Here is a 13877-nt window from a genome sequence, read left to right as displayed (position 1 = left end):
AAGCAAGAGCTAGTTTAAGTCACTTTTGCCTTCCTTGAGAAATCTGTTGCATTAAGACACTAAAATTGAGTGGTTTCAGATCAAGCAGAAACATTTATAAACCACAGTCACTGATAAAAAAATTCAGAGCCAGAGTGTGCAATGTATGCAGTACCACAAGTAAGGGCCAACATCTACCCCTGTGTCTTCTGTCTATTAATTACAGTGGCACAAAGTAGCCTATAATGACATTAGAAGATCTTTAAAAACCATCCGCTATATGAACACACTACGTAGATTTTTATTTTCATCAACAGGAACACATGCCAGAGTTTGAATTTACTACAGACGAACACAATATATCTGTAAGAGACATAGATTAGTTCTAGATTCCTTACCTTGTGAATTACCCCCCAGGAGTCAGACTGGATCCTTGAAAATTGTTTGTCAGCAGTACCCCTGCGTGTCGAAAGGTTGCGTCAATCGGCTCCGCGTTCGTCGTTGGCGTCGTGGTAGATGGGATGAAGTCGCAGCAGCTACTTAGACACTGCCCTTGCGCACTGACGTCAGTTCTTTTACACAACATTCCACAACAGAAGCCAAGAGCTATGCAAGACACTGACCACTGGTGCACAAAAGTAGGGCCCTGAAAGTAAGTCCTTAACCCTAGAAGTCAGTTCACAGAACGAGGGAGATGGGTGGGGAGGTAAGGAATCTATAACTAATCTATGTCTCTTACAGATCTATCGTTACCGAAGGTAAGTAACTTGTTCACCTGAAAGAGACAATTAGTTATAGATTCCCAACCTCGTGAATGGATACCCCAGCAATACCAACCCCGGAGGCGGGTCTGCGAACTAAGTTCACACCAGAAAGTCCTGGAGAACAGAACAACCAAAGAAGCCTTCTCTCTGCGTTGTGAATGTGTGAAGAGATGCCCATGTAGCTGCCTCACAGATGTCATTGAGAGGGACTCCCCGTCCCAAAGTAGTGGTAGCTGCCGTCTCCCTGGTGGAATGGGTGCCTAGTCCCACTGGAGGCTCCTTCTTTACCAGAGAGTAGCAAGCTTTGATGCACAAGTCAACCCATCTGGAGACGGTTCGTTTGTGCACGGCCCGTAATTTTTTGGGCGCCCACGTAGCCAAGAAAGAACTGGTCATCCACCTGGAACTTGCTGGTGCGATCCAAATAAAAGGAAAGTGCACGTTTTGGATCCAGACGGTGGAGCCTCTCTTCCTCCTTAGAAGGATGCAGAGGCGGAAAGAAGGTGGGCAAAGTGATGGTCTGACCAATGTGGAAAGAAGTAACCACTTTGGAAAGAAAGGAAGGTCTGATTCTTAGGACGACCTTGTCTGGCTGAACAGCCAAAAAGGGAGCAGAGGAGATGGCAACCGGAAAGGCAGTCTTTAAAGTAAGAAGTCTGAAAGGACAGTTATGAAGAAGTTAAAAGGGAGCCCCCATAAGATAAGTAAGAACCAAGGTAAAGTCCAACTGAGGCATTACGAAGGGAACAGGTGGAAAAAGATGAGTAATTCCCCATAGGAAGCGATCTACAACAGGGGACTTGAAAAGAGAGAAGGCTGATCAGGAAGCCTAAGAAAAGCTGAAATGGCTGAGAGGTAGCCCTTCAGAGTGCCGAGAGCAGAGCCCTGCTGGGCCAAAGACAGGAGGAACAAGAGAACATCAGAAAGAGGGGCAGAAAGGGAATCCACAGCCTTTGCTGTGCACCAAGCCACAAATTTGTTCCATCTGCAGGCGTATACTCTCTTAGTGGATGGACGCCTGGCTGCCAAGATAACATTACAGACTTCGGGAGGAAGGTCGAAGGCTGTCAACTGTCGCCGTTCAATCTCCACGCAAGGAGGTGGAGACTGGACTGGTTCGGGAGGAGGACCGTCCCCCGCTGCTGTGACAGAAGATCCTCCTGAAGAGGCAGACGGAGCGGAGGATCGATGGCCATATGTAACAGCTCGGGATACCAGACTCTTCGTGCCCAATCCAGAGCCACAGGGATGACTTGGGCCTGGTCGCGCTTGGTCTTCTTCAGCACTCTGGGCAGAAGTGGTAAAGGCGGAAAGGCGTACAGAAGACCGCAATTCCACTCGCGATGAAAAGCGCCACCTAGCGAGTGCCGCCTTGGAAATTCCAACGAGCAGAATTGATGACATTGCGCGTTCTCTTTGGTGGCAAATAGATCTAACCAAGGCTCTCCCCACTGCACTACCTCCGAGTGAAGACCCCATTCCTGATCCATCATGCACCTGCAGCTGAGTTTTCTACCCTCGTGTTCAGAGAACCCGTCAGGTGTTGAACCACCAGGGTAATGCCCTGATGTTCCAGCCATGTACAGAGATGGAGAGCCTCTTGACATAGGTTCCACGACCCCACCCTGCCTTGTTTGTTGCAGTACCACATGGCGGTGGGGTTGTCCGTGAACACCTGCACTACTCTTCCCCGGACAGAGGGAAGGAATGCCTTCAGGGCAAGACGGATCGCACGGAGCTCCCACTGCAGAGCCCGCATATGCCACCTGGCATGATCTACCAGCAGGATGCAGGAGGCCATGAGCCCCAGCGGCCTCAGGGTCATTCTGACCAAAATCCGGGATAGAGGCTGAAAGATCGGAATCATAGCCCGCAGTAGAGAGGTCAAGAGCCAAGGCCTTGGCTGTCCTGCGCAACACCACACCATACGTAGCCCCCTCCTCCGTAGCCACGGAGGGAGGAAGATGAATCCAGTGTCGGGCGATGTGTCCAAACCACAGGCCTCCCCTAGCTCATCTGCCCAGTCCTGGCTCAACTGGCACTGCTGTGCCAGAGGGTCCTCAGACCCCTCCAAGTCCTCCCCTTCATCCGTGTCCTGGTAAACAGGCTGGTATGACGGAGCCGGGTCGTAGGTGAAGGCCTCACCCATCGACGCCGGAGATGGTACCGAGCGGCGCCGTTCCGACGCTGGACCCGGACGGGGGCTGAAACTGGGGCTGACGTCGTCCGAGGAGGGCGCGGGAGCGACACCATTGGGGTCGGCGCCAGCGGAGGAGTCACAAGGTCAACTGGCGTCGACCGGGATCCTGGCACGGATCCCACGGGGGCCGGCGGCGTCTGGAGCGAAGTCGACGACGGTGCCGAAGCACCCGACGGAGCTGGGGCCGGAGCCACCGGCCCGCCAAGGCCCCAAGTCGGGTCTGCAGGGCCCAAAGGCGCCAACAGGCCTCAACAGAGGAAAGGGAGTCCTCATGGAAATGAGGAAATCACCAATCTCCTCCGGCGTCGCTCGCAGGCCAGGGACCGGAGGGTATGGACCTGCAGCTCTGACAGAGTCGCGCGTGCGGGCTCGCCCGAACCCTCAGCCGCGTTGCGCGAGCGGCGAGGGGAGTCTGAAGAGAGATGTCGCCTCTTCGACTTCTTCTTGGAGTGCCTCGACTTACCGGAGAACTTGGAGCCCGACGAGTGCTGGCGATGACTCGACGAGCGACGACTGCGGCTCCGCAACCGGTCCCTCGACTTCCTCCTCGACCAGGACCTTGAGCGGTGCGGAGCCGACTGCCGGATCTCGAGTAGCTTGCGGGACCGCTCCCGCCTAGCTTTCGAGGTCAAGGCCCGGCAGTCGGGGCTCGACCTGTTGTCGTGGTCGGCCCGAGGCAGTAGAGACACCGATGGTGGGGGTCGGTCACCGACATCAGGCGGTGACAGGCGTCGCTCGGCTTGAAGCCAGGCATTCCTACGGCACCAGGAGTTCGAAGTCGACTTGAAAAAAGAGATCCAAAATAGACCAAAAAGTTAGTCAAAAAATGACTAAGAGAACTGCTCTTCCCTGATCTGCGCTAGCTGGCGCAGAAAAAAAGAAGAACCGACGTCAGCGTGCAAGGGGGGCGTCTAAGTACTCCGATGACGTCATTCCGGCGATCGCGACGCAGACGACGGACGCGGAGCCTCAGACGACGCCTACCGACGCGCAAGGGTACTGCTGACAAACTTTCTGGATCCAGCCTGACGCCTGGGGATATTCTAAGGTAAGGAATCTAACACTAACCTGTTTCTTTCAGGTATTCTGTTTAGTAATATATATATATATTATTTTAAATCCCTGAATCTATCAGATTAGGTATTATTACCACTTCTCTTTTAAGCTAAAGTGCAGGAGAAAGAAATAGCACAATACATCTTTAGACTGATGACGCAGTAGACACATTCATTCACCATCCTAATTCTCTTGATCCTCTCTTTTACTGATGTAGAACTGGACTATATGCTTAGAGACAAAACACAAACTCTTCTGTGCCACACATAGAATGCTGGTTTATCAACACCTTACAATTTATAGAGTTGGAATTGGTCTGGTGTTGGATGTTGACTCAACATAGTCTATAGAAAACAAACCTTTATTACATACCCATACATTTTTAATTGACTCCACAACTTAAGTCTTTTCTTAAATCCCAACTTAAAGCTACAGTCATTAAAGGTCACTATGGTAAATGGCCTTCAGAAGACTGGGTCAAGTACAACTTACACCAAAATCTCAGCATTGGCTACCTGTTCCGCCCAAGAAATATCAGATTTCTAGCACACTGCATAGATTGACAACCGCTTTATTGCAAAGGTAACATTTGCCAACCATATCTTTCAAGAGGTTGGTACGATCTTGTGTCCAGGCTGTGAAAGTCTGTTCACAGGAATATTTAGTCTATTCACAATCAACCTGTAATTTTGCACAAGCATTGATACCTGGATGTAGTTGGCTCAGATTCAGGATTGCAATAATAATAAATAATCCAAACTAGAGGTTTGGATTATGTGCGAGATAGGAAAGGCTTTCTTAGACCTTGTCAAGAAAAAACTATAAGCTCTCTGAAGGCTCTGTGTAAAAGAAACTCCTCCTCCCAAATTGTCTAAAAAAAAAAAAAAGCCCAAACTGCATGTGATCTAGAATCAGTGGTTTAAAGCTTTTTTAGTGGGTGTTGACCAAGTAATAATAAATTGCTAATTAACAAGAGTGACTGCAACTAAATGATGCTCATAATCCAAACAAAACACCATTTTAATTTAGAGTGTGTAATAAACCTCACCTGTAATTGGCCATTGAATGAGCTCAGGTCTTCTGCCTTCTTTTCTAATGACTGCACCCAGACTTTTCTTTTTTGCCTGCACCTTGAAGCAGCAGCACGGTTTCGTTCTAAAAATTTCCTCCGTTTCTCATCAGGGTCATCACTTGCTGCTCTTCTTCTACGCCCTCCTGTACTTTGAGTATGTGGTGTTGGTTGTGCAGGTGAAGCCTTCAAGAAACAATGTAAAGCAGGGAGAAGTTTAAAACAACATTATAACAACATCAATTTAAATGCAAACACAGGGCATATTTAAGAGTCACAATGGTATTTGACATTTTAAGTAATATTACCACAGATAAAAGACCTATAAGCATTTGTAAGTAGCTCGATCAAAGGAATGATGCAAACAGAATAGCACCTATAAACCTGCCTAATTATCCTCGCCGGCCCCACCCCCCCAAACAAATTACTCCAGTAATTCAAGAGATAAGTAACATAAGAACGGCTACTCTTAGAGGATACATGTCTTCAGTTTGTTCTCAGGACGGATCAACAATGTTTAGTTTCAAGTTAATTTGTCAATAAAACACTGTATGTAATTATAATTTACGAAATTTAAAGCTAGAGCACCTTCACATTACATCCTGGTCCTCACTAGACAAGCTCTCCATTGCCACAATTTAGCTTTGCCAGCCAAACTTCCAGCGAAGTCATAAAGGACTACAGGAACACCTTCCTAGCAAACATCCTTTTTAGTTGATCTAGATGGAAAGGCAATCACAAATACTATGAAGATATTGCTTTCCTGTTTTACACAGACATTTTCCTTTGTTTGAATAGCCTATTGCTGGGCACAAATTGTGCAATCAATTTCTCAGGCACCTGCTGAGCTCAGAGAAAGCACTTACCAGAAACAGAGGACCACTTGTGTCAGATTCCAACACATCCAACTTCCACTTCTCAATAGTTTGGGCAGCTACACATGATTTATTCAGTTAAGAATATTACTGTGTTTCAGCTGACTTGCTGTAGCTCAGTGGGATTCCAGGCCTTCAAAGTAGGAAGGAAATCTTTGCCCTTGGCAGGAGGTGACTGACTGTATGTGAGAAGCAGTCCTGGAACACCCTCTATAGTTAGGGCGAGGCTTAGGATTGGCACTTGCAGTGACAAGGAAGATTTAAATCTGGCAGTTGTCTATCAACAGAGGGACCACTGGCAAGGACACCTGAATAATGGGGCCTTTTCAGATTCTACATCAGGTGAGGTGCATTAAAGAAATCCTGTGTTCAAGTGAATAAAGTTGGGTCCTCCTCTCCATGAGAGAAGGCGGAAAAAACCATGCTAGAATTTGATTTTGTCATGACTACAATTAAGAAAGCAGTGACAGCGAGAGGGGTAGGTTTAGCACAGAGAAAAGACGCATGATCCAATGCGACACGTGCCAACAGATGTGCAAGAACAAAGTAATCAAACACTAGCTGAGACTTGGCATCTGAAAAAATACAGCTAGAAACTGGAAAAATCTAGCTAGATGCATCAGTATTCCTTTTTTAATTATATGAGACTTCACCTAGGACCACCATCTGGTTGGACCAAAAGTCCAAAGGGACATGTAAGAAAGGAGGTTGTGGTGGGGATTTTGGAGAACCTGAGACAGAAGCTTGAATTGAATGCCCTAATAAATGGGAAAGAAGCCAACGGTGTGTTCTTTCCCCAGTTGATACATGTGCTGGAAAGAATTTCGGTCCCTTAAATCATGCACATGTTGTATATAATGGAATTTGAGATTCCATTCATTCTCAAGACTGGATGTATGATGTCCACTATAGTAGACAGGATGATGTTCAATTCTGAAGACATTGCTCACCTTTATGCAGAGGACAAGTCAGTGCAAGGTGCTTTAAAGAAGTGTTACATGGGAATCAATGTGTCCATGATAGTGGCTTATAAACAGACCTGAATTGCGTAAACACATGTTTAGGTCTTTGAAGTCTTATTTTGTAGCCATGCATGAGGGTGAAGACAGCTCTGCTTTGCTGGAGACTATAAAAGCAAAAGCCATGTTGGATGTGTTTTACTGGACTCTTTGGGCCTAGATGCAGGTACATCTGTGTCATTAATGAAGATGCCATTCCTTGGAATGAAGCTATCTGAATGTTAACTGGATTAGGTGGTGACCAAGACATTCAAGGTTTGGAAGCACACTTTAACGGTTCAAGGGAGAAATATTTTTAAGCAACAACCAGATTGTAACAATAAAAACATTCTAAGCAGTCACGTGATCCAAGATCATTGATCAGGAGACATTTCCAGCACAAAAGTTATCATATGAATCTTTGGCATAGCACCCTCTATCCTGACTATGGTGGTGCAGTGTAATTGCCAGTGAGAGGATGTATTAAAGGCTTTGCACAGACATGGGATCTGCATTTAAAGGACATAGGGGCTGGGGATATTGTAAACAGGCTACATCATGAAGCATGATTCCACTTCTCTAAAGTTGGAGAATGGGTATATTCTTATAACTATGAGAGAGGTAAAGTTTGGTTTTAGAAGGGATTCAGTCACTACTGACAAAGGAGGCAATGCTACCTGTTTGCCCAGTAAAGACAGGTCAAGGCAGGAATTCAATCCTATTTCTGGTAGACATTTTGTCTTGAGTCTATCATTCAAGGTTGAACAACAGAAGGCCAAGTGCAGAGATTTACTTTAAGATGCCGCCAGAAGAAAATTTCCCTCATTCAACCAGGGGAGCTTTTAGCAACAGTGTACATGAGTATTCCAATTTGGAGTTTACACCACAAGTTTATGAGGTTTTATTCTGGGGTGCCATATCCACTTCTGTATATTGCCATCTAGTATGAAGTCTGCACCAAGGGAGTTTACACAGATAATGGTAGTCTCACTGGGGGACACACCATAACAAAGTATTTATGCTACACAACTACTTAAGACAACTGGGTGGTCCACTGTCCATCCAGGAAAAAAAGAAAGGAGCAAGACAACAGTAGAAATTATTCAGTTACATGGTATCCTCCTAACAGGAAAATGTCATACCTGATGCCCTGCCTAGATTTAGAAATTCACTGAGCCCTAATATAAATAGAAGAAGTAGATTATTTTGCTGGGCAAGCAAGATTCAGATTCACCAACTGAGAAAGCAGAGGGATGGTCGGACGATTGTTCGCACATGAAAACAGATGTAGACCTCCTTCTGTGTAATTCCCCTGCCAAGTTTCTGACCAAACCTACTAGCTCAAAACCTACTATCATTATGATAACCTGAATCTCAGAAGTTCAAGACAATGATGGGGTTAGGAGGATACCACTGTTGGATAACTATGCTCAGCAGGAGAATTCTGGGCTTCTGTTCTTAAATTCAAGGTTTGTGGTATGCTCCCCTGCCCCAGTCCCCGAATCCCAATATTGCTCTTAAATTATAGAAGAGTGGAAACTTGGGAAATAGTTATCAGACAAGCACACACCAGAAGACAGTGTCTGATAGAGGTGACCTACTGCTCTGCAGAAAAAAAGCGTATTCATTTCTGATGTGCTTAGTTCCCATGTGACTAAATTTAGTCACTCACTGTCCCAGAGGCCAGAAGAGCACATTTCAGAAAACAGTAGAGCTAACTGAGATTGGTTACGTGAGCTACTGCTTGACAGTGGTACATTCTCTAGGACATCCTAGAATCCCAGGGTTCCGTTTTCTGACACCCTGGCACTAAGGCCTCAGTTAATGTGCCAATCCGAATTAGAAGCCCAATTGGAATGCAACCAATACACCACTCAGTGACCAATATTTGCGTAATAAGTGTTTCTGTTAACAATCAGTCCCATAAGATAGGTCAGGGACAATTGCTGGACACCCGGACCCTCTTTTGTAAGTGAATAACACATTAGGAAACAGAATATGCATTTAGAATGTTTATTTTAAAATTCGAACCTAGTGCAAATGATATGAATTGTAACCACACAGAAAACAGTAATACAGTGAAGCAGTATATAAGTAATGAAAATAACAGGAAACATTCTAACGTGGTTATTGCACTTCATAGTCCTAACACCCTCTTTGTGCTATTTCTAGGTGCTATGCTAGTTGTAACCGATTTGTAAATAAACCGCTGCCCTATTCTGAGTTTCAAAGGTGGTGAGCCTTAGCATACTTGTTTTTACAACAATCATTTCTTATTTTTCTGTCTATTATTTATATCAAGCCTGCTATCTTAGTCAAAAGGTATGGATAAATACACAACCTGTAAGTTGCCTGTGAAGGACACCCACCAGACAGAAACCTTGGATTGGACTTGGTGCTGAAGCTGTGTCTTAACTGTCTTGTATCCTTGGCCTGAAGCTCCTCTCTAACCTCTAGCGCTGATAATTAAGGTTTTCTTATAAGCTTTGGACAGCAAACTTGTTGAATGTTGTAAGAATAAACATTAAACAAAACTTAGGCAGAAAGTTTGTTTAAAATTGTTAAGATTAAATATTAAAACAATAAAGGAGCTAAGAGGGAATACGGAAAGGGTCGCCCTCCACTCACAATCAGTAATACACAATGAGACCCAATCCAAATGGCAAGCAAATGTAACAGTGACACAAGGGGGGGTCATCTACATCCTACTCCCCACTACTCTCTTATCCACATTATAATGAGATACTGCACTGTGCTATGCCTTGTTTAAAATATCTGTTCTCCAAGACAACACAACAGAGCGAAACGCTCAAAGTGACCCAGATCTTAATGGTTCACAACAGTCCACACCACACATTGGTGAGGCTGAGGAAAGGCGTCTTCCTAGTTTGTCATGATAAAACATTTTTGATTACAAATCAAGGGGGTCACACTTACGTTTGAAGTGTCTAGGTTCCCCATTTGATACCGGAGTGGCTGGTATGCAAAGCTTTGCTGCTCCTGGCACGTTACAGAGCTGAGTGTCCAAAAAGAGTGAAGTGGCAGCACTTGAGTGCAGCCCTGATGAAACTGCTCTACGCTATACAGCAGTGAAACATGTCGGCACTGTAGGTATTGGTATGCATGACTAGCTACCAGCCTTTTTAATAACAAAGAGCACGCGATCACCACCCTACGAATAAAAGTGGATAAGGGATTGGTGTGTTGTGTGTGTTTTTAGGCACTCTACCATTATGTTTGTGTGTGTTTGTCACTAGCAGAGTTTTCTGCACTTCACTTCAGCACTTTATACGTTGTTTGTTTTGGACACGTCTTCTTTCCTTTCATCTTTATTTTCCCGAGGAGCGAGTGACCACTGATGATGAGACAGGGGCCTGTCTGGAAATTGCATACCAGTTACCCCGCTTGGTGGTGTTTCCGTGAGGGGTCACTTGCTTCTCGCACATTTTTCCTCTATTTAGAGTAAAGTCCAATGTGTGGTGTGGACTGTTGTGAACCATTAAGATCTGGGTCACTTTGAGCGTTTTGCTCTGTTGTGTTGTCTTGGAGAACAGATATTTTAAACAAGGCATAGCACAGTGCAGTATCTCATTATAATGTGGATAAGAGAGTAGTGGGGAGTAGGATGTAGATGACCCCCCTTGTGTCACTGTTACATTTGCCTGCCATTTGGATTGGGTCTCATTGTGTATTAAAGATTAAATATTAAACAAAACTTAGTCAGGGGGCTTGTTAAATATCATTGGAATAAACAATAAACAAAAGTGTGTCTGCAGACACCGCTGAATTGTTTAGCAATATTCCTTTTGAAAGATAACAAGAACTGAGGCCAACAGTCACTAACTTAGAACTTCTGTGTGTTAGTAACACCTAATAATTATATGCTCAAGCAAAAATGTTTAACTATCATAGATGTATTTGCCTGATCTTGATTATTACCATTTTATGATATACTTAGAACATGTAAAAACGTGATATGAATGTGCGTTCAAGGTAATGACAGTTATTAACTTATCACTTATTTCATACTTTATACTGAAGTGAAAGATCTCTGTACTAGGGAAAATGTGATATTTACAACAGCATCCAATTCCTGCCCGGCCAACTTCCCACCATCTGGCCCGCATAAATCTAACCAGTGATCACCCAAGTTTAGAAACTGTATTTAAGAAGACAAAATGGCTCACATGGAGCATGTGACCTACTGCTTTACAGTCGGGGAGTGTGAAACTCACATAATTTGCTAAAGCAAAATTGCTCATAATTGTGCGAAATGCATCTCACACAATTTCGAGTTGATTTGAGGTAGGTTGCATTAAAAAACACTAGCACTTTCATTCATATTTGTAGTTTTGTGCCAAACAATTACCTGAATGGTACTCTTGGGTAAAGAAAAATCTACCTAAATATTAGTTTAACATTCACGTTAAAGGAACGACCACTCGCATTCAAAACACTGTCACGCGTGTTCGGAGTTGAAGTTTTGCACCCAAAAATTACCTGAATTGTCCGCTCAGGTAAAAAATCTACCTGAAATGATGCTCATGTTTATAAATTACCCAAACAGTACATCTCGCAGTAAAATATCTCTGCGAACGTACGCAATGTGGTGTAATCTTGGTAATTTTGCATACATCTATTCAGTGAAAGTACCAAAAGTACACAAATTAGGCCAACATTTACATTTTGACCAGCCAGTTTAGCCACCTAAATCTAGTCAATCACAGTCCTCAAGGCTAAAAAGGCAAACACCGGAGTACACTGCAGCTAACTGAGGTTATGTTATGTGACCTATACTCTGTAGTGCACCAGCCAATCCCCAACCTGATTTCCTGCAACCCAGTTCCACATAACTTTCACCAATGACCGACCCAGAGCCCACAAGAGTAAGGAGGGAGATCAGATGAACTAGAGCATCCCAGCACACTAACCAATCCCGCCCGACTTCTTTTGAACCAAATGGACTACTCACTACTTATATTGACACCTTGAGTGACCCACCACCAATTTATCACCAGCTAAGGGCTGCCATAGACTAGAAAGTTACCTGCCCATTGGAGATGGACTGGGCAGACAATATTGACATTCCCTTCCATATAAAAAATAATAGCGAAAGACCAAAAACATAATCTAAACTCTCCAAAAATATGGAAAATAACCTTAAATGAAATACAAAGCCAACAACTATCAGATCATCTCAAAATCACATCACCTCTCCTAATCAGCAAAGCACTGTAAACCCCAGGTAAGTAACAAAAAAACCTTTTGAGCAGCCTTGCCTGTTTAAAACTAAGATTCATTATAGAAAAACCCCACACACCATGGGACTCCAAGAATATCAATATGAGAAAAAGAAATATCAGGAACATAGAAGAGATATGAAAAAGAGGAAAGTCAGATTACGCTCTAATGGCCTTCAAAGAGCAAAGAAAAATCCATAAACAGCTCACAAAAGCAGAAAAGAAATACTTTATGACAATTATAAAGAAGCTACCAACCATGCCCAAACTGTCCAGTAAACCAAAGCACTATGCAAACCCCATCACAACATCACCAATTTACAGAAGACTGTTACCAATATTGCCAACTTTCTACCCAGAAAATTATATAAATAAACACATGGTTACCCGCCAAATCATCAAACATCACAGAGGTCTTCATCCCACGCAGTCAACAGCACCTAACAGATGGAACAAATGAGAAAGGAGGAGGGCTTGCCTTCATCAACAAGTCCACCTAGACCTCCAGTAGACTCAAGTAATTCAAGGTCCTCACCTGCCACTTCCCACTCTCATCAACTTGAACAGCCATCCTTCACCTAGTCAACCTGTACTAAACAAGGATCTCACTAAAAAAATACAGGACCTCATCATCATGACTTCCATTCAAAACACCAACCCCATATTTCTCAGAGACTTCAAATTTTCTAATGACGCAAGCATCAGGAAACTGAAAGGTTCCCTCAACACCTTGGTCATTAAACAAAATATCACACACCCATCTCACGGACTTCCTCATAACAGTCTCTTCATGAATCTAATGCAAATGTCTGATGCCCACACACTGAACTGACAATCTTGCCAGCCTAATCTACTTACTCAATGCCACAGTAGGCAACCAAAATAAGATGAATAAATCTATCACCCCTACAAAGACTTCCCCATGACCTCACTCCAGGCTGGATTTATCATGCTGTTCGCCATGCAACAGCAAGCAATCCATACAACATTACTCCTGAAGTATTCAACACCATCCTGAAAAATATCATGGGAACCGACATCCCCCCAAAAAGTGATCCGCAATAACTAAACACACAACCCACAGGTGCTCCCAAAAACATTTGAGACCGAACATATCATATGCAGACAAAAAACAGAAATGGAAAGTACCAAGGTCCCCAGAGGATTTCAATCAACAATACAACGCTCTGCTTGGCACATATGCTCCTTATCAACTCAGCCAAACCCACCTTCTAGAACAACACCATTACCAAAGTCACAAATAGGAGCAAGGCACTCATTTAGGCAGTCAAATACAGAATTAATCCTATGGAATAGCATTAGGTTCATCACTGAAAAAACAACATAATCAATTACTTCTACGCTGAGTTTAATAAGATCAGAACACACAAACAACAAGCAGGCTTACACACTGCCCCATATCACACCTACTCAGTTTTCAACATTCTCTCAAAAGTTGACTTTACAAACATGCTCAACTCTTTCAACCTACTTCCGACAAAGACTACCATCATGAAATCCCTTCATAAAGATGCCCTCATGTCCCTCCTCAACATCATCTGTGCCTCTCTCAATGAATGAACCTCCAGTGACAACTTCAAAACAGAAAAGACCCTCCCCTGCTAAAGACACTCATCCTGAACCCTGAAGATATTTCCACATACCCCACTTTAGCCAACTTACTTTGATTAGAGAT

At 44.0% G+C, this 13877-nt stretch overlaps 1 protein-coding gene across 3 annotated transcripts in view; it reads right to left on the bottom strand.

The window, feature by feature from the left end:
* Window positions 1–13877, bottom strand: part of ATF2 (activating transcription factor 2) — a 403773-nt gene that overhangs the window by 28750 nt on the left and 361146 nt on the right. For all 3 annotated transcript variants that reach the window (XM_086948508.1, XM_086948506.1, XM_086948507.1), the window contains exon 11: window positions 5048–5254. In XM_086948508.1, coding sequence (XP_086804634.1) covers window positions 5048–5254 — 207 coding nt within the window. The remainder of the gene's footprint in view (window positions 1–5047; window positions 5255–13877) is intronic.

This window comes from Lissotriton vulgaris, unplaced genomic scaffold (assembly GCF_964263255.1).
Source record: "Lissotriton vulgaris unplaced genomic scaffold, aLisVul1.2 SCAFFOLD_798, whole genome shotgun sequence".
Lineage (NCBI taxonomy): Eukaryota > Metazoa > Chordata > Amphibia > Caudata > Salamandridae > Lissotriton > Lissotriton vulgaris.
Note: the sequence above shows the minus strand (reverse complement) of the source record. Positions and strands in the feature narration are given on the sequence as shown.